Raw genomic sequence first — 24569 nt, 5'->3', positions numbered from 1 at the left:
CATGAGTCAGGAAAAGGGCAGCTGCATCCACAGTTCCCCTCAGTCCTATTAATACTGACTGGACTGAAATAGAAAGAAAGTCTGGGAACGTTTTGTATCTGGAGCCCACGAGTTACCACCACATGTAATTGTTTCCCTGTCAGTCAAAAGTATTCACAAATAGACCTATGAGAACATGTCAATCAACAAATTTCTCAGTAAACCCATGCTGCATCGGATCAACAATGAACCTCTCCCATCACCGGCAGCTCAGACTGGCAACCCTGTTATTCTCTTATTTGTTTTTCTGTGAATACTTTTGTTCCTCTCTCTTTTCCAATTCCGTTTGAAGTCTGTTAATCATTATTATTTGTTGTTTTCCTTTCTTTTTGTTCACATGCTAAGGAGATAATTGCTGGCGGTGAATGGGAGTGTCCTGAGGGCCCAGGAGTCCTGCAGAGCTCCTCAGAGAGGACACTTATCTTCAAAAACCCTCCCTCTTCGTTATGGTCAGCTACCTGGTGGTTAGAGTGCAGAATACCTGCAAATTAAAGGATTAGTTATTCACTCTGCAAAATGCTAAGGATGAAAACAATTGCTCAGCACTATGTTGCTTAGGAAACACCAGAAACCCAGGAAGCACTGCTTTATATCTCAGCCTCTGCTGCTTCAGTTTTGATCACTTGTTTTTAAACGGCCTTTCCCCGTCTTTATGGCAAAGCAACACTAAACCTCTAAAGTTTCCCTTCAGCTGAGCTGGATTTACTCTTTTCTCATGGACAAACCCATTAACTGACTGCTAGATGTTTATGCAACATGTTACTGTCAAAAACAAGTAGTCAGTTACTTTTTTAACAATTTTTGCAATCAATTATTAATTTAAGTCATTTAGCAAGTAACATGCTTCTGGTTCGAGCTTCTCATTTATGAGGATTTTCTGTTTTTCTGTGTTTTGTAGGATTGTGAAGTTAATTTTAATGGATTTTGAACTGCTGGTCAGACAAACCAGGCACTTTAAAGAGCTCACTTTGGGCTCACATCAATTTTAGGGGACACTGTTTTATTTTTTTCTGATATTTTATGGACTAAATTAATCAATTTAACTCTGAATCATCATCTTTAAATCGATAAATTAATCATGATTGATTAAGACTGGGAGTAGAAGACACAGACCTACAGTGCATCTTCCGTGATTTGCCGAAAGCCTACATCTCTTTAAACGCGTCCCATGAATGAACCACATTTCCCTAAAGCCATTGCTTCAACTACTTGCTGATGATTGGCTGTAGCTCAGCTGAGCTTTGCCGTGCAGGTTTGTGTATGGACCTATCTCCCTGTCAATCAAACCGGGACAACCTGAACCAATCAGCTCCGGAGTTCCCCCCCCAGGTGGGCAGGACTACAGCGTTTCCTCTCACATCACGCTTGTTTCCTGGTCGTTGCTAACAACCTGCTGCCTGCAACTTGCTCTGCTCGCCGCTCATTCATGCACCGGCGGTTTCCAGCTGCGATGTTTCGGAGATGTGCGTGAGGATGAAGCCGTGTCGACCCTGAGCGCAGCTCGGCTCTCAGCTCCGTGCTGGCTGCATGGTGCTCCGTGTCTCTCCGCCCGCTCTCTGACTGGCTGGGGGTTGCAGTCTGGCCTCCAGCCACTGCTGCGAATTAACTTCATTTCTCAGCGTCGCCCTGCTCTGAAATCATGTTTATTTTATAAAGATGGCGGTGACGGGGACACTGTAAACTAAATGACTGTCAGAAACATCGCCTCCATTTGTAATATGGTGAGTAGCTCGCTGCTTGTGTGTGTTGCTGTCGATGTGCCTGCAGCCTCTGTGTTGAACCTGGTGTGTGAGGATGTACATGGTTGAGTCCGCCCCCCCAACCCCCCCTGCCTGCAGGCTCCAGGCTCCAGGCTCCAGGCTCCAGGCTCCAGGCCGTGTGCATGTGTGGTTGAGCGGGTCCCTGTGCTCACACAGGCCTGCGTCCCTAACCCTGACATGAACGTGTCGCAGACCTTTAAACGCAGCGCTGTGTGTTGCAGCCAGCAGGGGCGACACGGTGTGCGGTTTGTGTCGCTGTCACCGGTGATTGACAGGTGAATGAAAGCCGCGCGCCGCCGGTGACAGCTTGCCGTGATTGCGTAATGTGGCGGCGCTGCAGAGGACCGGTTGCATCCCGGGAGCAGAGAACAGGGATCTGCGCTAATCTGTGTTTACGTTGTGTTCAGGGTCAGTGAAGAGTGAGTCAGAGCAAAGCAACTCGAGCGGCTGCGCTTAACGCCACCGGCCTTCCCTTTGGTTAAGAAGGGATAGTGATGTGTCCTCTGAGCGCTGCAGGACACACGCTGCTCCCAGTTATTATACTGGAGCACTGCAGAACGAACTACACGTGTTTTACACAGGGACTGGCGTGTCAGGTTTGAATGGACTCACCTCCGGTGGACACTGGTCATCATTATGTTGTAGGGTCTCTAAATGGTCAGACAGAAAGACTGTGTGACATCCAGTGTCTCACTGGACAGGAAGCTCCTGCAGGGCAGGGTGATCTGATTGAAATCACCTCCTAAAAATTAATATTTATCCAGTTAAGGCTGCAATTAACCATTATTTCCACTGAAATGAGCCTGAAGACACATAAGCTGATGCACGTCGCTCTAATACACTGCATGACCAGGAAGACACTTGCTCTCACAGACACAATTAAGACAAAGTTTAGACTAATAAACGGTTGTCATGGTTACATTGATTTCCTCTAACTGTCTGAGATGCATCTCAAGTGAAAGCTAACAAGTTGTTTTTGAAGTGAGACTAAGCGTTTTCGTTTATGTAGGTCAGCAGCACACTCACTACAACGTTTATTATTTGCTGTGTGTTGTTGAGGACCGTCGGGCAAATAACAACGAACACAGAAAAAAAATGTACTTTATACAGAAGATGACACTGAAGCCTTGTCTTTCCAGCTGCAGTCAACAACAGAACAAAGCAAGTGACGACAGCGTGTGGGTGTCATGACTCTTCACAGCTTCTTCTGCTCTGCCACTGTACCTGTCATGGTTCAGATTGTCTTGGTCCGCCTTGTCTTCTTTGAGGATAAGGTGTTTTTTTTTCCTTTTAAATAAACGATGCCGCTGCCTTGTGTTTATAACGAGGGGGTCGAATGTCAAACTGTGGCATCAGGTATCAGACAAATGTTGTGTGTGGATTTTCAGGGACTTTACAGGTCCACTGCTGGTGGACGTATCCTGACTTTGCTCAGCATTTTCTGTCCAGTCTTGTAGAATAAAGGCCAATACTTGCATTCTGATTCTGATTTCCCACAGGAAAAGAATGTCTTGTGCAGCGCACTGCATATGTGCTGCAGTGTCTCAGACTGGTAAATCGGACAAAGGGGTATTCACAGTCTGCTGTGACAGAGAGAAATGACAGTCATTGAAAGTCAAAGCTTTCCCCAAACTAAATTGTCTTCTGTGTTCGCTCAACAAAGCTGGGGTTCATTTGGAAAAGCTTTGGCCTCGGACGAGTGAAAAGGCTCTGACAGGAGATAAGTGGTCAGTGTCAGCAATCAGGCGCAAAATACTCCTGACTTTTGACGTGTGTCTACCTATTCAGACCACATCCTCTTTATATTACAACAGGAAGTTTTCTTTTCTGGAAACCAGAGGAATGAAGACGAGCAGGATCTTTGTTCCTTCTGTGGGAAGCTGAGACTTTAGAGAGAGGCTTCTCATTCTGGTTTATCTCGTAGCTGTGGGTTTAGAGCTCCAGCAGCCTGCTGTTGCTAACTAACTACACATAATTTCCATATTAATTTGGCTATTTAAACACAGACTACACAAGTTAAGCTTTCATCTGAGCCTTGTGACTCTCCACAAATACAAACTGTGTTATATGAGCCAGTGGTGATGAGAGCAGCTAACTAAATGCACGATCCCATGTTTTCCTGTTTTGTCCTTTCAGGGCACCAATGCCTCTGCTCTGGAGAAAGACATCGGCCCGGAGCAATTTCCAATCAATGAACACTACTTTGGATTGGTCAATGTGAGTTCCACTAAATCCTCTCATACATCAACAAAGGTTATTGCCAAAAAACACTGGTGTCGTTTATCAAAACAAACTGTCACTGGACCCCAGTGAGTCATGTCCTCTGCTGGACAGCTGGTACTGAAGGTAACAGTGTTGTTTGCGAGCCTGTTGGCCAGTCAAGGGATGTTCTGTTTCCTTAGTATGGCATTTACATAAACACCCAAGTTTCTCAGCACCCTTGATGCAGTGTCTGCCTAATGACTAAAAACAAAAGAGCACTTTGGTATTTTTCACCCAGCCCGAACGACTAACGGACCGAAATCCCCTTTTTGTCCTCCTGTGTGTTTGTCCACCTCTGGTTCCTTTCCGTCCTCAGTTTGGAAACACATGTTACTGTAACTCAGTGCTCCAGGCTCTCTACTTCTGCCGGCCTTTCCGGGAGAACGTGCTGGCCTACAAAGCCCAGCAGAAGAAGAAAGAGAACCTGCTCACATGCCTGGCTGACCTCTTCCACTCCATTACCACACAGAAGAAGAAAGTGGGCGTCATCCCGCCCAAGAAGTTCATCTCGCGCCTACGGAAAGAGAACGGTGAGAGTCCGTGCCCGAAAGTAAACCTTATATTTAGTTTTAAAATAAATTATTTTTTTTTAATAAGTAGTTTGCTAGAGCTAGAGGTAAAATTATATATTTAAAAAAAACTGACAGTGAACATGCTGAAGAGCAAATCAAATCCAAACATCTGTGGACATTTCTATACAAACATTTTCTATTTTTTGTTCTTCTTTTTTTACCAAAGCCATTAATTGTACCTCTCCATGTACATGTTCATGGAAGGTTGTGGTTCTGTGTTGTGTTTCAGTAGCTGCGCTGGCTTTAATGTGGTCTGAATATTTGAGGTGAAGGACAGGTGCATGTTGGTGGTAAGGTCATTCAGAGCAGAGCTGACAGAGAGACTGACTGTTCTCTGCTGTCCATATTGAGGAAGCTCTTTATGCCACTGAACAATGCAATCTCTGTTGGGACCCAGCTTTGGTCAGCTGCCTCCTCTCTGGACTCTTTTTTTTTTCCCCCTCTCTCTCTCTCTCTCCTGCTCTTTCTCTTCCCCCTCCTCTATCCCCCACTTCTCAGTTTTCACCTTTCACATACACATCTGTCAAAACAGGAGAGTGTGTGGATGCCGATATCGTCAGTGTAGTGAAGTCAGAAATTCTCATACCAGAAAGAATACAGCTGCAATTAACCACAGTGATGCCAGCAGTCATTTGTGTTAGTAGTAACACCTGTGTGAATGTCGTCAGTGAAAAAGCACCTCTAGCCAATACACATTCTCACTTCTTTCCTTACAGGTATTATATAAAATACTATTGGACGCAATACAAAATATTTTATGAAATCATTAAACTACAGTATATTCTGTATATAGAGGCAGCAGCTGGTTAGCTGAGCTTAGCACAAAGACTGGAAGCAGAGGGAAACAGCTCACTAACTGGCTGTAGCCTCATACTTAGTGGACAGATGTGAGAACGTTTTTGATCTTTGCATCTAACTTTAAATCAGAAAGCGAAAAAGCCTATTTCCCAAAATGCCAAATTAAGATTTACATTTCTCTTCAGCTGTGTTGAATGCCTTCAGTATAGGCCTGCTTCAGACAAAGTGTGCTTGGTGCATCATCATGTACAAAAATAGAATTATTAGATTCAGAGTGGGCAGATAATCACCATAATGAAACAGCTGGAATCAAGATCAGAGCCCAAAAACACCTGACTGTGACAGTCCCCCCTGTCCCCCCTCCGTGAGTCCTCTCCCTTTACGTTGTCTCTGCGTCTCCCCTCCAGATCTGTTTGACAACTACATGCAACAGGACGCCCACGAATTCCTCAACTACCTGCTGAACACGGTGGCCGACATCCTGCAGGAGGAAAAGAAGCAGGAGAAGCAGAACGGACGCCTCAAGAACAATGGCACCGCCGTCACCACGGAGACCGAGACGGAGAACAAGACGGAGCCCACATGGGTTCATGATATCTTCCAAGGCACACTGACCAATGAGACACGCTGCCTGAACTGTGAAACGGTGCGTGTCTCTGCTTTGTTTGCCTGTAGAGTTCTGTTAGAGGAGTAGTTTGCTTCACGTTGTTATCTGGCTGCGGTGCTGCCAGTCCTCATGTCACCCAGAATAAGAGTTCTCTGTCTGAAAGAGGGATTAGCCCTTTGCAGAGATGCTGAGAGATGCAAAAAAAACAACAACAAAATAACAGATTTAGGGAGCTCGCCCGGGGGACTGTGACCACACACTTGACGTCAGGGCCGGCGGAGGCTTTGTCCTCACAATTTTGAAGGCGAGGAGCGGAACGGGTTGCCCCGAACAACCCCTGCAAACCCCAAGGCTCTGCACTGTGCAGAGACAAAAGCTGTTCAGGATAATAAGCATTTCAAAGACAGTCTGTGTGTGCAGAGGTGTGGGCGGGTGGGTGTTCTGTCACAGCACAGCAGGCTTATCCTCACTGGCTCAGTCACAGAAAATGACAGCTTAGTTTCTCCCTCTCTTTGACAGGTGAGCAGCAAAGATGAGGATTTTCTGGATCTTTCTGTGGATGTGGAGCAGAACACATCGATAACACACTGTCTCAGGTAGTATCGATTTATTATGTATTCAGTCTCAGCTAAAGGGCTGACAGTAGACCATCCTCCCTTTTCTCATGATTGAAATTGAACAGCCGAGCCTCCTGTGGTCTGCTCTCCCCTCCAGGGACTTCAGTAACACAGAGACTTTGTGCAGCGAGTACAAATACTACTGTGAGACGTGCTGCAGCAAGCAGGAAGCACAGAAACGGTCAGTAAAGCACCAAGCTCACATCACCACCGACAGATGTGTCAGAAAACACACTGAGCGTGTACACCTCTCCGCAGGATGCGTGTGAAGAAACTTCCTATGATCCTGGCGCTGCACCTGAAGAGGTTTAAGTACATGGAGCAGCTGCACCGCTACACCAAGCTGTCCTATCGAGTGGTTTTCCCCCTGGAACTGCGTCTGTTCAACACGTCTGGGGATGCGGTCAACCTGGATCGCATGTATGATCTGGTCGCCGTGGTGGTTCACTGTGGCAGGTACAGTATACAGATTACCAGCTCAGATTAAAGGGCCACACATTTTGTCCAACCACATCAGAAGGCAGAGGTTTGTAGCATCCAATGTTTTTGGAGTTTGATCCATGCTACAGACTAAAAGTTGGGAAATCTCAGGCTCTGCTGCTTCCTCTCTGACCCCTCTGTTTTTTAATCAATTAATCAGTCAATCAAGAAAATAATCTGCAAATGAATCAATAATGAGAATAATTGTTTGCAGCTTGACTCGTACTCTGGATCAGTGCTTCCCATCAAAGACACAGTTGCTGTAGCTGATTTTTACTGTAAACATTTAACTAGCTTTAAGAGTTTTTAATGTAATAACTATAAGTACTTGTGTGGCAAACTGTTGATTATTGAAGATCACCATCGTTTGTGCGTTTATGCTGTAGACAGACAGACAGACAGATGTTGCACGGTGTGGGACAACATCTGTACAATAAAGAGTCACTTTTTGTCTGTGTTTCCTCAGTGGCCCAAATCGAGGTCACTACATCACCATAGTGAAGAGCCATGGCTTCTGGCTGCTGTTTGATGATGACATTGTGGAGGTGCGTCATCCTCTGTCTCAGCCTGTTACGGTCTGCTTCATGCTCCTTGACTCATGTGTTTGTACTTTTACTCCTGTTTGTGTTATCAGTAAACCACGTTTCACTTCTGTTGTGCAGAAAATTGACGCCCAGGCCATCGAGGAGTTTTATGGGCTTACCTCAGACATCTCCAAGAACTCTGAGTCGGGATATATCCTCTTCTACCAGTCCAGGGAGTGACTGGAGCTTGATCACTGACTGAGGATGAGACTGAATAAGAAGAAAACTTTTTTTTTTTTTTTACCTTCAGCCTAACAGACTCCAGACTCCTGCCATCTCCATTTCATCCTGCTCTCCTCCTCCATTCCAGACATCTCTGACATATGTGCCAGTCCTCTCTGCCAGGCCCAGTGTCGGCTTCTGGGTTTACCTGTGCTGTCTCTCTCTCTCTCTCTCTCTCTCTCTCTCTCTCTCTCTCTCTCTCTCTCTCTCCCTCCCTCTCCCCACCTCTCCCCCCCCCCCTCTCTATGTTTAACTTGCTTCTTGTCTTTCAGTCACCTGCATCTGGACTGCACTTTAAAACAAATGCAAAAATGCTCAACAGCATGACAGAAACAAAAAGGAGTCTACAGCCACACCGAGTCGCACATGCTCGGTGTAGACTCGCCCGCCGAGGTGATTCTCTGCCAGGAACGTGATGAGGTGAAGGGTCTGATGCACTTACAGACAACTGTCAGAAATTGTACTATATCATTTATATGTATATAAGGTCTTCTCCCCCCCCTCATTGTTCCTTTGATTAGGGCTATTTTCCTCATCTCTGTCCAGTCGTTTTCGATGTGTTCATATCCCTGCTGGATGCATGAGAAGTGTATGATGGAGACAAACACTGCATAAAACGCACAGAGAGATTTCGAAGCAATATCTGAGCATCGATTATAGAAGTCACAAGCTTAAAACTACCTAAACTGAGTAACTTGTTGACAGTATGGAGTTGTTGTTTTGCCGTAGAGAATCGCTGTGTGAGCTGCTGTCTGTCAGTGCGACAGCTCCTGTTAACCAGATATGATCCGATACTTAAATACTTCATCCAGCAGAGCCACATGCTCTAACACTACACGTGAAAGGAAACGATGGAGCTCCATTCAAAACAGCTGAATCTTTATAAGTTTTTATTCTGATAGAAAACTCCTATTTATTGAACTGAACATATTTATTACTGTTATTTGTAATACTGACGGGTAGATAATGAAGGCGTTTGTGTAACATGTCTGTTTTGAGAGCTTTTACATGTGGAGACTCTGATGTCTTAGCTCTCAGTGTGAAGGACGTTGTGTATGTAATACACAACTTCATAGGGACAGAAAAAAAGTTTTATCAGTTAAATTTTGTAGTTTGCATGTTAAATAAAAATATGAGGCAGATTAACATGATGCAAGTGAGACACAACCCACAACTGCCTAATCTTTTGATTGACCTGGAAAAGTGAAAACAGTGCAATAAGAGGCGAAGTTACCCAATGTGCAATTCCCCAGTGAGACTAATATACAGAACATTTAAGTGTTGTAGATATGTTTGTTTTCAGCTGATCTTCTCCCAGTGCCGTGTGTTTGAGTGCTCGTGATATCATGGTAAATGCCCCAGTTCACCGCGTGCAGTGCACACTACCTGCTGGGATCTTAGCTACAATGTTCTCTCATCCTTCTTTTCCTTTTTTTTTTTTTTTTTTATATATATATATCCTCACACGGCGTTGTCTTCTTTTTTTCATTCCTATGTTAAACTACAGTGTAGTAGTTTTCTCTCGGTTTGTCTCTGACTTTGACGATGTGAATTGTGTGTCATACGTAGCACGTTGGAATCCAAAATCCCGTAGAAGTACCTTTCAAGCTGCATTGTTGATTTATACGATATCCCTTGTACTGTTAATGTTTTCACCAGGGTTTGTTGCCATGCCCTGTAGAATAGTGCGACATCAAAGAACTTGTTTTCATGTGAATGACATTCCTATTTGCTGCACATCAGAGGAAATTACCATTTCAGACGCATCTCATTATAAATAAAAGGTAGGAACAGGATTAATTTGCTAGCTTAGTGTCTGTGTTTGTACAGAAGAGGCAGAGTTTAAAGTGAAAACAGTGGAACGTGGGGCGTTAAATGAGCTTGTTTCTGCTGTCTCCTCCGTTTAGTCTGTTACTGGGTGAAGTCGAGAGGAATACGTGCCAAACTGGAGTCAATGCTGACCTTGCAACAGTCTTTAACAGAACATTATTTTCTTTATAAAAACACAGCTGTACATATATACTATGTAGAAAAACACTTATGGAAATAGGAAAAAATATTTTTTTAAAGTTCAGATCTTAAAATGTAAAGACGTTCATGTCAAAGATTTTAGCTTAACGCCGACCATTAATGAAACCCTTTTAAGACATACTGTGCTATTTTACAATCACTCAATTACATAATCAATCAGAATTGTGCAGAGGTTATCATGTGTTATGTTATTGCTATTACTGGGTTGAACTGAGCCAGGATAGAAAACGGTAGCAGGAATAGTCTGAGATATTTTAGACTCAGGTGAGAGGAGACTCTTCATGCGCTGATCTTCCATGAACACTTATGCACTCGCCCCCACTGAGATGCTCAGTCGTTGCACTTGGTCTTATATATCTTACTGTGATAGTGTTCTACCTGGGAGAGCTCAGGTGCAGAGATCTGACAGAGCTCGTGGGAGGGAAGGAGGAGATGAATCGAAGTCTCCTGTTTGGCTGTAAACTGAAAGTGCACTTTATTAGTGATGAGCTTCAATGCTTTAATATGAAGAACCACACTCTAACACACTCATTTTGAGTTTTTTTCTTCTGTTCAATAAAATGACTATCAACTAAACTTGCCAGATTGTTTGTTTTCATTCCCCTGCTGATCCCCTGCTGTTATTTTCGAGAGTGGGAGGATGAACTGATAAAAAAAAGACACAGTGGCTTCCTCTCTTCATTTTTAGCCATGCTCGCAGCTTTGATTTTAGAGGTGTTTAGCACTGCTGGTTAGTCTGTCCAACACTTTGGACTTTAGCATTTATCTCAAAACACTGTTGTATACATTTGCTATGTAGTAGGCAAAAAGAAACACCTGTTTTATACATGTGCACTAATGCACGTCAATCAAACTGCAACTATGAAAAGTCTCTGGCATTTCTTTTTTCCAAAGACAGAAGGTTTTTTTTTTTTTTACTTCATTTTTGTTTTGTTCTGTTGCCTAGTGCTCACAAAGATGTATTACCGTTATCCATAATTTCACTTATTCATTCTTTTCCCAGCAGTGGGCAGCTCCGTATCCATTGTTTATTTTCTGAATCTTCCAGTGAACACACTATACTCGAGACCTAAGTAGAATTAATGCACAAAGAAACTGGGGCATTAGTTTAGTCTTGTAACTACGTGCCCATCTTGTGTGAGAGCATCCTGATAAAAGCTTCTATGGAAAACAACTTCATTCCCTGGAGGACGTCAGCATTATACCACAGCTTTCTCAGGAAGAAGAGACTGACTACTTGTCAACTCTACAGCATCCACGTCTGCGCAGAATATATCTTATTCTGAAAGGAATTTCCTGTTTGTTTTGGTTTTCAGTGAAAATTAGACATGTCTATCTTCACAGCTATCAGCTTTGTGTCCTTTCAGTCACCCTGAAACCTCAGCTAATCCCCCAGGAGAAGAAATACAGAGGCTGCCAGGAGTCTGGCACAGTCTTTATTCTGTGTTGATACTTCCACCTTTTTCCTTTTTCCCCTTGTTTTCTGCTTCAGCTCTCAGCCTGCTCTGGCTCTCAGGCTGCATCCGATGAATATTATTATTAGTGGTGCGGTGTGTAGCAAAGGTTTCACAACATAATTCGTGAAAGACTGTAAAATGTTTCCCATAGAGAATGAATGGGACAAGGTCAAAAAAGTTGCAATTTTTCAGTGTTCAGAACATCAACTGCTCTGGCATACTTTCACCTAGAAACGCCATTCAAACTTTAAAATGTAGACACAAGTCCTGTGTATTCTAGGTGTATTTAACTTTTTTCCTAAGTTGTGTAGTTTTTGAACGGTGACCCTTTTGGAAAAATTCTGAGTTTACAGTGGGTGTGTATTGCGGAATGTTCCAGCCTGGAGTGGGAGCTGAGAGTGTAGAGGCTTTTAAAAAAGTCTCAGAAATGTTTTATTTACACAACGACTACACCCACAAATTTAACTCTATAACAGTGATATTCTCCAACTTTGTTGCCACACTTGTCTTCTTTCACAAGAAGCGTTTACTTTATCGGTAGGATTTACGTTTTTTTAATAGTCTGCCTTTTACCGATCATTCAATGATCATGAAAATGCAAATTTTCAATTTTCATTCAAGTTTGCATATTGCATTCATTACGACGCATTGTTCCTCCCTACACAAAAATAAATAAGCTGCTTCTCTGAGTTAAAAAGTGTTGATATTGTTATCGGCATCAGCAGCACTGGCTCTGTATTTACATGGTTTCGGATCATACCAAATTTTGCACCCCTATTGGTTTCTCTGTTTTGTTTCGTAACACCAGACCCGTGATATTATGGTCTGGCTCAATTATCACTGGCCAATCATTAGCCAATCAGAGATGACGATCCACCTGGTTGTTGGAGGGGTGGGATTTAAAAGGGGCCAGTTTAGGCCGCGAGCGCGCCAGAAACAGGGGGACGCGGAGACGCAGGTTGTGAGTTTATTCAAATCTGGGAAGTACTGTTGTTTATCAGGTGAAGACCCGGGATTTTGAGTCAAAGTGTAACCTGATTAAACCGGACGCTGAGCCGTGTGTTGGAGCCGGTTTCAGCTCGTAGTTCAGCTAAACCACGGCACCACTGTGACCGCCAGGCGCTGCACGGAGTCCGCCATTACCGCGCTGGTTTGGAGGGAAGGAGAGCGCGTGTGCGCGGAAGGCGGACTTCCACCGAGTTTCTGAGTGAGTATGGAGACAGTGTGAGCACATTGAGGGAAACAGACCAGGTGTATCAGACCAGCTGTATCAGCCTGTGAATCTCTGTTCTTCAGATGCTGCAACAGAGGTGCCCGGGGCCTTTCCACCCTGTGAGCGACACACGCCACTTTGTGCTCACGCCCGCGCACACGCTCGCGCACACAGCCTCAGTGCGCGTGTCTTCATCGCACCGCTCACCTTGGACAGACGGATTGGAAACGGCTTTCTGGACTTTCTACAAAAAGTGAGTAAGCACAACATTTCAGTACACGATTTCAGAGTGTCTGAAAACAGTCACAGTTTACGGCGCCATGTTGCGCTGGTGCCACCTGGGGTTACGTTTTAAGGTGGATCTCACCTGGTTCTGTAGTAAATATTCCTTCCGTCTTGGTGGTTTGACATATTTAAATTCTGGACCATGATGTGGTTCATGTGGTAAAGATAAAGGCTGAATATGCGGGACAGCGCAGCCACACAGAGATAATTAGGCCTCAGCGGCCTCCTCAGTTCACCTTAGTAAACCCTCAGTTTACCTCCCAGGTGCTCAGGTTATCACGGGTAAGTGGAGACAGGCCTGTAAGTCCTCAGAGTTTTTACCCACATAAACATTTTTTAGTTGTATTAGAGTCCAGCTCTGCAGGTCAGTGCGCGCGGACTGTGGCTGTCTGGAGCGCACCTGCCGCTTTGGCTCACAGGTGCAGCAGCGGCCTGGGTGAAAGTGAACCTGAGTGAAGCTCGGACAGTAAAATACCGTCATCAGTTTGATCAGTGTTGATTTTCCGTTTTACTCGTTGAGCACAATTTAATCAATAAACAATATTTAAAGATTGTGAAACGCTGCTCAGTGAAGAGAACATGCTGCCGATCTCTAAATCACCTACAGTCAGTCTGAAAATCTTCATCTTTCAGCTGCACCGCAGTCATCCTCACTCACACATCACAGTCTCCAATATGATCAATAACTATGGCAGGAATATTCCATAAGCTTGATCACAGTAAGAGAAATTATTATTCCCTGATGCGTGTGAGCTGTGTGTATAAAGCTTCACACTGATGGATTTATATTCAGTGAACTGATGTCCACAGTGTGAGTGTTGGACAGGATCAGTCCACTCCGTGTCATCACAGGTGAACTGGCTCTGACCTGCAGACTCAGCGGCTTCTTCTTCTTCTTCTTCTTTCAGGTCCACAAACAGATCAGCATGAGAAGAAATCAACTGATTGTAAGTGAAGTTTTTGTTCTGCTGCTGGGGTGTGTTTGTGTGTGTGTGTCTCTTGCACGCACACACACACACACATGCACATTCGCACACACACACACGCACGCACACATACACACACACACACACACACACACACACACACGGCCACTGTGCCGATCTGTCTCACCCTCTTTTTTCTTTCTGTCTCACACACTGCCACCATGCCATAATTATTTGTCCGCCCGACCGTTTGCCCGTTTGTCACTTTGCACCTTGCACACACTCTCTTGCACTCTAACCCTAACCCTTTCAGCATTGTAGCGTCGATTTTGACCACGTTGGATGAAGAGGCTATACGAGGTATAAGTTTCAGTTCTTTGATGCTGGGATGTCTGGCCGCCGTGCCATAACTTTTCCTCCTACAGAATTTGTTCCTGTCCATCCAAGATGGCTGCCATCGGTTGTCTCTCTCTAGCAGTCTGTTGGTCGGGCGGACGGTTGTTTGTTTGTTTGATTATTGTTTGTTTGATTATTGTTTGCTCGTCGATTTTGACTACGTTGGAAGAAGAGGCTATACGAGGTATATGACTTTCACTTCTTTGATGCCGGGATGTCTGGCCGCCGTGCCATAACTTTTCCTCCTACAGAATTTGTTCCTGTCCATCCTTCCAACCTGGCTGCTGTCCATCCGTCCAGTGTAGTTATGAGTCTTCAAGAGGTTTGTGGTATCTGATGTTTGCTTGGCCACCGTGCCATCACTTTACCTTGTCTCGGCTGCTGAGCCAGTCTCTGTCCTTCTGTCTCTCCCTGTCTCACACACACATACCCACTCACACTCACACCTCTGTCTCTCTCCCTCCCTCTAATCAGCCTCCTAGGGGTTGATCTGGGGCCGAGCATTGGGGCTATTTAGCCCCCCCATTACCTTTATTGGCAGATCAGATCAACCTAAACACCAAATTTCCAAAGCAGACAAATGATTGGCAGAATATACAGTGATATATATCAGCAGTTATTTCAATTGACAAAATGCTTCAAATAAGACAAATTAACTTGTGACCATAGTCACAAGTGTGGAAGGACAAATAGCAGGCAGCTGTTTTTATGGGAAAAAAAAAAAAAAAAAAAAAAAAAAAGGGCTTCTGGAACGGTTTGCAAAGATCAAAAGACCACAGCAGAACATGCTGAAGAGGAGTTCCACAGGCAATATAGAACTGGAATGTGATGAAGTTTCGGGTTAATGGACCGATGGATAGATGACTTTGGAGACTCCCAGCAGACTTTCCACCCTGCAGGGATGGATGCACTGAACTGTTCCACCACAGTCTGTGAAAGCAGCAGACACCAGAGTCAGAGGAAGTGAGAGGGCAGCAACCAAAGGTGAGATCTGAGGTCATGTTGAAAGTTTGCTTTAGTCTGTTTGCTTTTTACTTATTGCTAATGATTGTTTTTTTTTTCTCTGTTTGAGTCATATGTCCAACCTGAAGGAAGGCTGGAAGGGGAATGTTGTGGCCTGACCTGATCCACCAAGCCCTGGACACCGCCTAGATCTCCGGATCTCGTCTGTGAAGGACTGTTGCAGCCCACATCGCACAAGTCTGCAAGCTGCTCTTCAAACTACAGGACACGACCAGAAGCGAGTCTGCTGCATCTAGGATGTGGAGGGGCTGATTTTCTGCATAGTGAAGCTCAAGTGCTGATTAAACACAGACTGTGACCATTTATTATCTCTGTTGGAACCAAAGTTTTACCAGCTCTTCACTTGTGATGTCTCAAGAGGACACAGTCTCAGGAAAGTGCAAACGAAACACAGCTCGATCTTTGATGTTGGCTTTCTCAAGCAGTTAATCAGCAAGGAGATGCTTGAAGAAGCTGTGAGGAAGACATGTTGAAGTTTGGACAGACCATAAATTCTGCTTAAATGATTCTGTAGCTGCTGTAGTTTGATTATGAGTGAACTGAGGCTTTATTCTGTCGCTGAACTTCCAGTGATGGTGTTACTCTCTTTATCCATGCTGTTTACTTTTACATGGTCTGTTGCACACATTTTTCCGAAATTGTCAGTGCTCTGTCCTTTAGAACCTTTTTCATATACTTGTCATATTATTTATTTTAGTTCGACTTTATGTATTTATGTGTATGGGTTTTTTCTTCTTTTGTTTTCATAATTATCCTTTTTCTTAAATTTCTTTGTCATTGTGAATTTATTTAACTTTCTCACTTGGATGAAGAAAACCTTGTACTCTGTAGTGCTTGATCATTTGTTTTGTCTTTTTTTTTTTTTTTTTTTTTAATTTCTTACTTTACATTTGGACTTTTCTGTCTCTGAGCCCAAGACATGGAGCTGTCAACCTGTTGATATTAGTCTGCAAAAGGTGTAAACTGCAGAGAGACAATAATGTCTTCCCAGACTGTCTCCATGTATGTCAGGACATTGGACTTTGTAATTACTGCTGAGCGTCTCTGGAAGGGTTTCCAAAGATCACAAGACCACGGCAGAACATGCTGAAGAGGAGTTCCACAGGCAATACAGAACTGGAATGTTAGGAAGTTTCGAGTTAATGGACTGATGGATAGATGACTTCAGAGACTCCCAGCAGACTTTCCACCCTGCAGGCATAGATGCATTGGACTGTTCCACAGCAGACTGTGAAAGTCTGTGAAAGCAGCAGACACCAGAGTCAGAGGTAGTGAGAGAGCGGCAACCAGAGGTGAGATTTGAAGTCATGTTGAAGCTTTGTTTCAGTCTGTTTGCTTTTCACTCATTACTAATAATTGTTTTTTTTCTCTGTTTGATTCATATATCCAACCTGAAGGAAGGCTGGAAGGGGAATGTTGTGGCCCAACCTCCTCCACCAAGCCCTGGACACCGCCTAGATCTCTGGACCTCACCTCTGAAGGACTGTTGCAGCCCACATCGCACAAGTCTGCAAGCTGCTCTTCAAACTACAGGACACGACCAGGAAGTGAGTCTGCTACATCTAGGAGGTGGATGGACTGATTTTCTGCATAGTGAAGCTCAAGTGCTGATTACGCACAGACTGTGACCATTTATTATCTCTGTTGGAACTGAAGTTTTACCAGCTCTTCACTTGTGATGTCTTAAGAGGACACGGTTTTAGGAAAGTGCAAACAAAACTTTGTAAACTTTATAAATGTGTTTCTGATATTGGCTTTCTCAAGAAGTTATTCAGCCCATGGATGATGTTTTATGATGCATTTAAAATCTGTATTGGCATCTGAGGTACATTTGTGATCACATTTTTTTAAATTGAGTAAAATCATTGTTAGGTCAGTAAGTTAAGTTTTCCATCATTAAATGGTAGATATACACAGGCAGGTCTGATGTAGATGGATTGCGGATCCTCCAAAGTAAGAGTTGTTTTTTTAATAGTATTCAGCCTGTGTCCTGAGCATAGTCACACTGCTGTCCATCATCACCACCCAAATTTTGATACAAGCTTTATTATACAGAGAGGGTGAGTTGGACTTTGAGGTCAAACACTGATTCGTCTCACTCTGCCAAGTTTCGTTCCAAAGGGAGACTGGAGTAGGACCTTTCTGGGTTGAAGGAGGTCAGGGTGAGGAAAAGTTTTGCGATTCTTACGTTTTTTGTTTTTTTTTGGCGTCGGCACAAAGGGAGGCCTCCCGGCAGGGGAATTTTTCCCGCCCCTGTAAAGCTCTACGTACGGTCAATCGCAGACAAGATTCACTGCAGTATCGAGCGAAGTGGGGTTATTTGGGTCAGGTTTAAGTGTAGGTCGGTTCGTACCTTTTTTTTTTTTTAAATTGCGCGGTGGACAGGGTAAGGGCAGGAAGCCTGGCAGAGAGACGACTCAGATAGCTCAGACTGTAAAGATGCACCCAGTTTGGGTATATTTGCTTCATTTTCCATCTAGTGGCGATGATGAAGGCAGTGACCACTGTGAAAACCTGTTAGATGTGTCAGGTTTACCAGGTTGAACAATAATGATTAATTTGCTCCTACTGAGCTACGTGCTATTGACATGCTTGAAATGAGACATTGTCATGGGCTGAATTGAAGAGAAGGTCTTAAGGATAACAGGCTTTGTCTTGAAGTCAAATTGCTAATCTTTATAAACAAACCTGAACAGAGTGACATCCATTTCAGAAGGCAAACGTGAAAAGATGTTTACAGATGATAGAGAAACCTTTCACTATGTTTTTGAAACCATGTGAAAGACACTAGAGGGGAAGACACAGTTAAGGCCGCGTTCTAGTGCTTCAAGAAACAGAGTGAGGAAGATATGTTGAAGTTTGGACAAACCATAAGTTCTGCTGAAATGATTCTGTAGCCTCTGTAGTTTGACTATGAATGAACTGAGGCTTTATTCTGTGGCTGAACCTCCAGTGACAGTGTTACTGTCTTTATCCATACTTTACTTTTGTAGTTTGACTTTACATATCTATATGTAGGTTTTTTTCCCTTTTGTTTCCATAGTCATCCTTTTTCTTAAATTTCTTTGTCATTGTGAATTTATTTAACTTTCTCACTTAGATGAAGAAAACCTTGTACTCTGTAGTGCTTGATCATTTTTTCTTTTTTTCTTTTTTTTTTTAAATTTCTTTACATTTGGACTTTTCTGTCTCTGAGCCCAAAACATGGAGCTGTCAACTTGTTGATATGATTAGTCTGCAAAATGTGTAAAGTGCAGTAGGAGACAATAGTGTCTTGTCACACTGTTTCCATGTACGTCAGGACATTGGACTTTGTAATTACTGCTGAGCGTCTCTGGAAGGGTTTCCAAAGATCACAAGACCACGGCAGAACATGCTAAAGAGGAGTTCCACAGGCAATACAGAACTGGAATGTTAGGAAGTTTCGAGTTAATGGACTGATGGATAGATGAGTTCGGAGACTCCCAGCAGACTTTCCACCCTGCAGGCATAGATGCATTGGACTGTTCCACAGCAGACTGTGAAAGTCTGTGAAAGCAGCAGACACCAGAGTCAGAGGTAGTGAGAGAGCGGCAACCAGAGGTGAGATTTGAAGTCATGTTGAAGCTTTGTTTCAGTCTGTTTGCTTTTCACTCATTACTAATAATTATTTTTTTTCTCTGTTTGATTCATATATCCAACCTGAAGGAAGGCTGGAAGGGGAATGTTGTGGCCCAACCTCCTCCACCAAGCCCTGGACACCGCCTAGATCTCTGGACCTCACCTCTGAAGGACTGTTGCAGCCCACATCGCACAAGTCTGCAAGCTGCTCTTCAAACTACAGGACACGACCAGGAAGTGAGTCTGCTACATCTAGGACGTGGATGGACTGATTTTCTACATAGTGAAGCTCAAGTGCTGATTACGCACAGACTGTGACCATTTATTATCTCTGTTTTTGGAACTGAAGTTTTACCAGCTCTTCACTTGTGATGTCTTAAGAGGACACGGTTTTAGGAAAGTGCAAACAAAACTTTGTAAACTTTATAAATGTGTTTCTGATGTTGGCTTTCTCAAGAAGTTATTCAGCCCATGGATGATGTTTTATGATGCATTTAAAATCTGTATTGCATCTGAGATACATTTGTGATCACATTTTTTGATATTGAGTAAAATCATTGTTAGGTCAGTAAGTTAAGTTTTCCATCATTAAATGGTAGATATACACAGGCAGGTCTGATGTAGTTGGATTGCGGATCCTCCAAAGTAAGAGTTGTTTTTTTAATAGTATTCAGCCTGTGTCCTGAGCATACTCACACTACTGTCCATCATCACCACCCAAATTTTGATACAAGCTTTATTATACAGAGAGGGTGAGTTGGACTTTGAGGTCAAACACTGATTCGTCTCACTCTGCCAAGTTTCGTTCCAAGGGGAGACTGGAGTAGGACCTTTCTGGGTTGAAGTAGGTCAGGGTGAGGAAAAGTTTTGCGATTCTTACGTTTTTTGTTTTTTTTTTTACGTCGGCACAAAGGGAGGCCTCCCGGCAGGGGAATTTTTCCCGCCCCTGTAAAGCTCTACGTACGGTCAATCGCAGACAAGATTCACTGCAGTATCGAGCGAAGTGGGGTTATTTGGGTCAGGTTTAAGTGTAGGTGGGTTCGTACTTTTTTTTTTTTAATTGCGCGGTGGACAGGGTAAGGGAAGGAAGCCTGGCAGAGAGACGACTCAGATAGCTCAGACTGTAAAGATGCACCCAGTTTGGGTATATTTGCTTCATTTTCCATCTAGTGGTGATGGTGAACGCAGTGACCACTGTGAAAACCTAATACATGTGTCAAGTTTACCAGGTTGAATAATGATTAATTTGCTCCTACTGAGCTACGTGCTATTGACATGCTTGAAATGAGACATTGTCATGGGCTGAATTGAAGAGAATGTCTAAAGGATAAGAGGCTTTGTCTTGAAGTAGAATTGCTAATCTTTATAAACCTGAACAGAGTGACAGCCATTTCAGAAGGCAAATGTGAAAAGATGTTTACAGATGATAGAGAAACCTTTCACTATATTTTAGAAACCATGTCAAAGACACTAGAGGGGAAGACACAGTTAAGGCCTTGTTCTAGTGCTTGAAGAAACAGAGTGAGGAAGACATGTTGAAGTTTGGACAACTCATAAGTTCTGCTTAAATGATTCTGTAGCTGCTGTAGTTTGATTATGAGTGAACTGAGGCTTTATTCTGTGGCTGAACCTCCAGTGATGGTGTAACTCCCTTTATCCATGCTGTTTACTTTCAAATGGTATGTTGCACACATTGCTTCCTTATTGTCAGCTGATGCTTTTAGTTTTCTATCCTTTAGCATCTTTTTCATATACTTGACATGTTTTGGTTTGACTTTACATATTTATGTGAATTATTTTTTTTAATTTTTTGTTTTCAGTTATCCTTTTTCTTAAATGTTTTGTTATTCTGAATTTATTTAACTTTGTACTCTGTAGTGCTTTATCATTTGTGTTTTTTGTTTCTTTTTTTAATTAATTTCTTGCTTTACATTTGGACTTTTCTGTCTCTGAGCCCAAGACATAGAGCTGTCAACCTGTTGATATGAATAGTCTTTAAAAGGTATAAAGTCCAGTAGGAGACAATAGTGTCTTCTCAGACTGTCTCCATGTACGTCAGCACATTGGATTTTGTAATTACTGCTGAACCTCTGTGGAAGGGTTTGCAAAGATCACAAGACCACGGCAGAACATGCTGAAGAGGAGTTCCACAGGCAATACAGAACTGGAATGTGATGAAGTTTCGAGTTAATTGACCGATGGATAGATGACTTTGGAGACTCCCAGCAGACTTTCCACCGTGCAGGGATGGATGCACTGGACTGTTCCACCACAGTCTGTGAAAGCAGCAGACACCAGAGTCAGGAGAAGTGAGAGAGTGGCAACCAAAGGTGAGATCTGAGGTCATGTTGAAGGTTTTCTTTAGTCTGTTTGCTTTTCACTTATTACTAATAATTGTTTTTTTTTTCTCTGTTTGATTCATATTTCCAACCTGAAGGAAGGCTGGAAGGGGAATGTTGTGGCCTGACCTGATCCACCAAGTCATGGACACCGCCTAGATCTCCGGACCTCATCTCTGAAGGACTGTTGCAGCCCACGTCGCACAAGTCTGCAAGCTGCTCTTCAAACTATAGGACACGACCAGGAAGCGAGTCTGCTGCATCTAGGATGTGGAGGGGCTGATTTTCTGCATAGTGAAGCTCATTAAGCACAGACTGTGACCATTTATTAACTCTGTTGTTTGAACTGAAGTTTTACAAACTCTTGTGATGTCTCAAGAGGACACGGTCTCAGGAAAGTTCAAACGAAACACAGCTGAATCTGTGATGTTGGCTTTCTCAAGAAGTTATTCAGCCCATGGATGATGTTTTATGAATGCATTTAAAATCTGTATTGGCATCTGAGATACATTTGTGATCACATTTTTTGATATTGAGTAAAATCATTGTTAGGTCAGTAAGTTAAGTTTTCCATCAGTAAATGGTGGAGGTACATGAGCAGGTCTGATGTAGATTGATTGGGGATCCTCCAAAGTAAGAGTTGTGTTTTAATAGTATTCAGCCTGTGTCCTGAGCTTAGTCACACTGCTGTCCATCATCACCACCCAAATTTTGATACAAACTTTATTATACAGAGAGGGTGAGTTGGACTTTGAGGTCAAATACTGACTCGTCTCACTCTGCCAAGTTTCGTTCCAAGGGGAGACTGGAGTAGGACCTTTCTGGGTTGAAGTAGGTCAGGGTGAGGAAAAGTTCTTAGGGTTTTGGTTTTTTTTGGCGTCGGTACAAAGGGAGGCCTCCCGGCAGGGGAATATGTCCCACCCCTGTAAAGCGCTACATACGGTCAATCGCGGTTTAAGTGTAGGTGGGTTCGTAACTTTTTTTTTTTAATTGCGTGGTGGACAGGGTAAGGGAAGGAAGCCTGGCAGAGAGACGACTCAGATAGCTCAGACCACTGTAAAGATGCACCCAGTTTGGGTATATTTGTTTCATTTTCCATCTAGTGGCGATGATGAACGCAGTGACCACTGTGAAAACCTGTTAGATGTGTCAGGTTGAACAATGATTAATTTGCTCCTACTGAGCTACGTGCTGTTGACATACTTGAAGTTGAACACCTGAATCCAAACCCTGGAGAAACCGTCTGAACACGTGCTGGTATCTTTATTTTATTCAAAGAAATGGTATCTTCAAAAAAAAAATTAAATTAAAAAAAAAAATTAAATTAAAAAAAATATACAGGTTGAAGTCAAATGTTTTCTTTGTCCCTTGTATGTTTTTCATTTAATTTTGTCACTTGGATGAAGAAAATCTTGTAATTTATAGTGTTTAATTCTTTATATTATCTTGTATTTAGTGCTCACATATTTGACATTAATTTGGTGTCATTAACAGGATTCAATTAGCCAGAACTTCTCAATTATATAGTGAATGAGGTCAAACTGAGTTTACTCATATGACATAAGATGTGATACTAATATGACATAGTGCTGTTGTACGTAGTTGTTCCTTCAGACTGTTGCTGACTCTGTCTTAAAGCTGTATTTTTACCAAGTGAGTGATTTTATGAATGAATTTCAAATCTGTATTGGCATCTGAATTATGTGTATGTTTAACAGAAGAAACCATGGCAAATTATTGTTCTAGCTTTAGGTTCTTATGATATGGGATATTCTGCTGTTTCCAAGGTTACCACTATCAGTTTGTACTGTGAGGTTGGTATTAGCTGTTATTGTGGCTTCTCCTGATTGGTAGCTGATACTCGCTGTCATTTCCAGTCTCTGGTCAGTCTGTGTTGAACTGTGATAAGTATGTTCATGATATAACTTTATTTATTCATTTATAACTTTATTTAACAGGGACTGCACACTAAAAAAAACATGATGTGAATGCACCAGATGTTACAAAGTTGTCCTAAAGAATATCAGAATGTAAGATAACAAATACAGAAGTTATAGACATAATTTATTAGTATGTAGGGCAATAATAAAAATAAGGAAGGAGACACCACCTATAGGCTATGATTCTTTAATGTATCTAGAGCAATGTTTCAGTAGGTGGTGTTTACACATTATTCCATGTAATTTTACTCTTTAAAACCCACTGGAGCTCATCATCTTCAGAGTTTCAACTTTCTGGGCCTGAAGTTAAAACAATGCAAAGGAATAGCAGTGTTTTGACTATTGTTCTCACTATACTGTATCATCATGTCTGCTCTGCAGAGCTTCAACCCTGAATCAAACATTATTTTAATTATGCATAATTATAATAATCATCTGCCTCATTAGCTCACCCACATCGACTGAATACTCATGACTACTGGTATGTTGACTGCTGCATATTAACTGATGATTTACACAAGCTACTCATTCATATTAAATAACATATAGCTTGATGAGATTATGTTTGTGGATATTTGCATACATAGTGGCACAAATGTCTCCTACATGTAAGTCAGTCATTGTGGAGGCGACAGGGCTCTGCACGTTGTCAGTAAATCATGTTTACCTGCATTTTAGTTTGCTTGGACCATCTCTGCAAGAAGTTCTCAGAGTCTGTTGGCTGAGGCACAGACCAAATTTCCTCTTGCCATGATGACTTTGATAATAAAGATACTCACACATGCTGTAAGAACATATACTGTGTATTAAACACATGCAGCCATCATCAGCAAGCAGCAACCTGTTTTACATCTGCAGATTTGCAGAGTTCAAAAGATGCTAAGCACAGACAAAAACAACATAGAAAGTTGGCAAAAAGATCCAAATTGGAGTCTAAAGATCAAAGTCTAATATTTGTGGATATTAATATGCGGCTAATGTAAGCCACTGCCGTACTCTGATGTTGTATATTTTCCTCCTGGAGCCAGCACTGAGCTGGGATCGTGAAACATCATATCTAAAGTGTTTTCACTGTCTGTGGTTTGATTTGTGGCATCAGTGTAAATCATAACGTAACAGTAATAATGAAGATACCTGTGGTTTGTTTAGTTGAGGCGCAACAAGGCGAGGGGTGACTGAGGGTGTTTGTCTTTTCCAGTAATTTGTTGTAAGACACAGAAATGAAGCCACAGTGAAAAGCCGCAGGTGGCCTTGGACATGACACTGACCTCTCCTTCTGTTTCTAAGAAAAGACCCGGGCTCTTCTCAGAAGCATTCATCTCCCGCAGAGAGCTGTACGCAAGGACTCATGAACACCCGCACACACACACAGTGTGCCCCGAAAAATTGATATTGTCCTGGTTATCAGCATATTTTGG

General features: G+C 42.8%; 1 protein-coding gene across 1 annotated transcript; it reads left to right on the top strand.

Annotated features, from left to right (window-relative positions):
- The first annotated feature begins 1405 nt into the window (after positions 1 to 1405).
- usp46 (ubiquitin specific peptidase 46) lies at positions 1406 to 10542 on the top strand. The gene is made up of 9 exons (XM_041041178.1): positions 1406 to 1760; positions 3936 to 4016; positions 4378 to 4591; positions 5839 to 6077; positions 6558 to 6634; positions 6753 to 6836; positions 6914 to 7111; positions 7602 to 7680; positions 7798 to 10542. The coding sequence occupies exons 1-9, from the start codon at positions 1725 to 1727 to the stop codon at positions 7897 to 7899; spliced, it is 1110 nt and encodes a 369-aa protein (XP_040897112.1). The 5' UTR covers positions 1406 to 1724; the 3' UTR covers positions 7900 to 10542.
- Positions 10543 to 24569: the final 14027 nt, after the last annotated feature.

Source organism: Toxotes jaculatrix, chromosome 6 (genome assembly GCF_017976425.1).
Source record: "Toxotes jaculatrix isolate fToxJac2 chromosome 6, fToxJac2.pri, whole genome shotgun sequence".
Lineage (NCBI taxonomy): Eukaryota > Metazoa > Chordata > Actinopteri > Toxotidae > Toxotes > Toxotes jaculatrix.
This window is presented reverse-complemented; position numbering and strand designations above follow the sequence as displayed.

What these genes read in the sequence shown, in the direction of transcription:
- usp46 (XM_041041178.1), top strand. Translation starts at nt 1,725, where the DNA reads ATGACTGTCAGAAACATCGCCTCCATTTGTAATATG. An exon ending in GCGCCTACGGAAAGAGAACG is followed by an intron (nt 4,592 to 5,838) that starts GTGAGAGTCCGT and finishes TCTCCCCTCCAG; the next exon opens with ATCTGTTTGACAACTACATG. An exon ending in GCTGCCTGAACTGTGAAACG is followed by an intron (nt 6,078 to 6,557) that starts GTGCGTGTCTCT and finishes TCTCTTTGACAG; the next exon opens with GTGAGCAGCAAAGATGAGGA.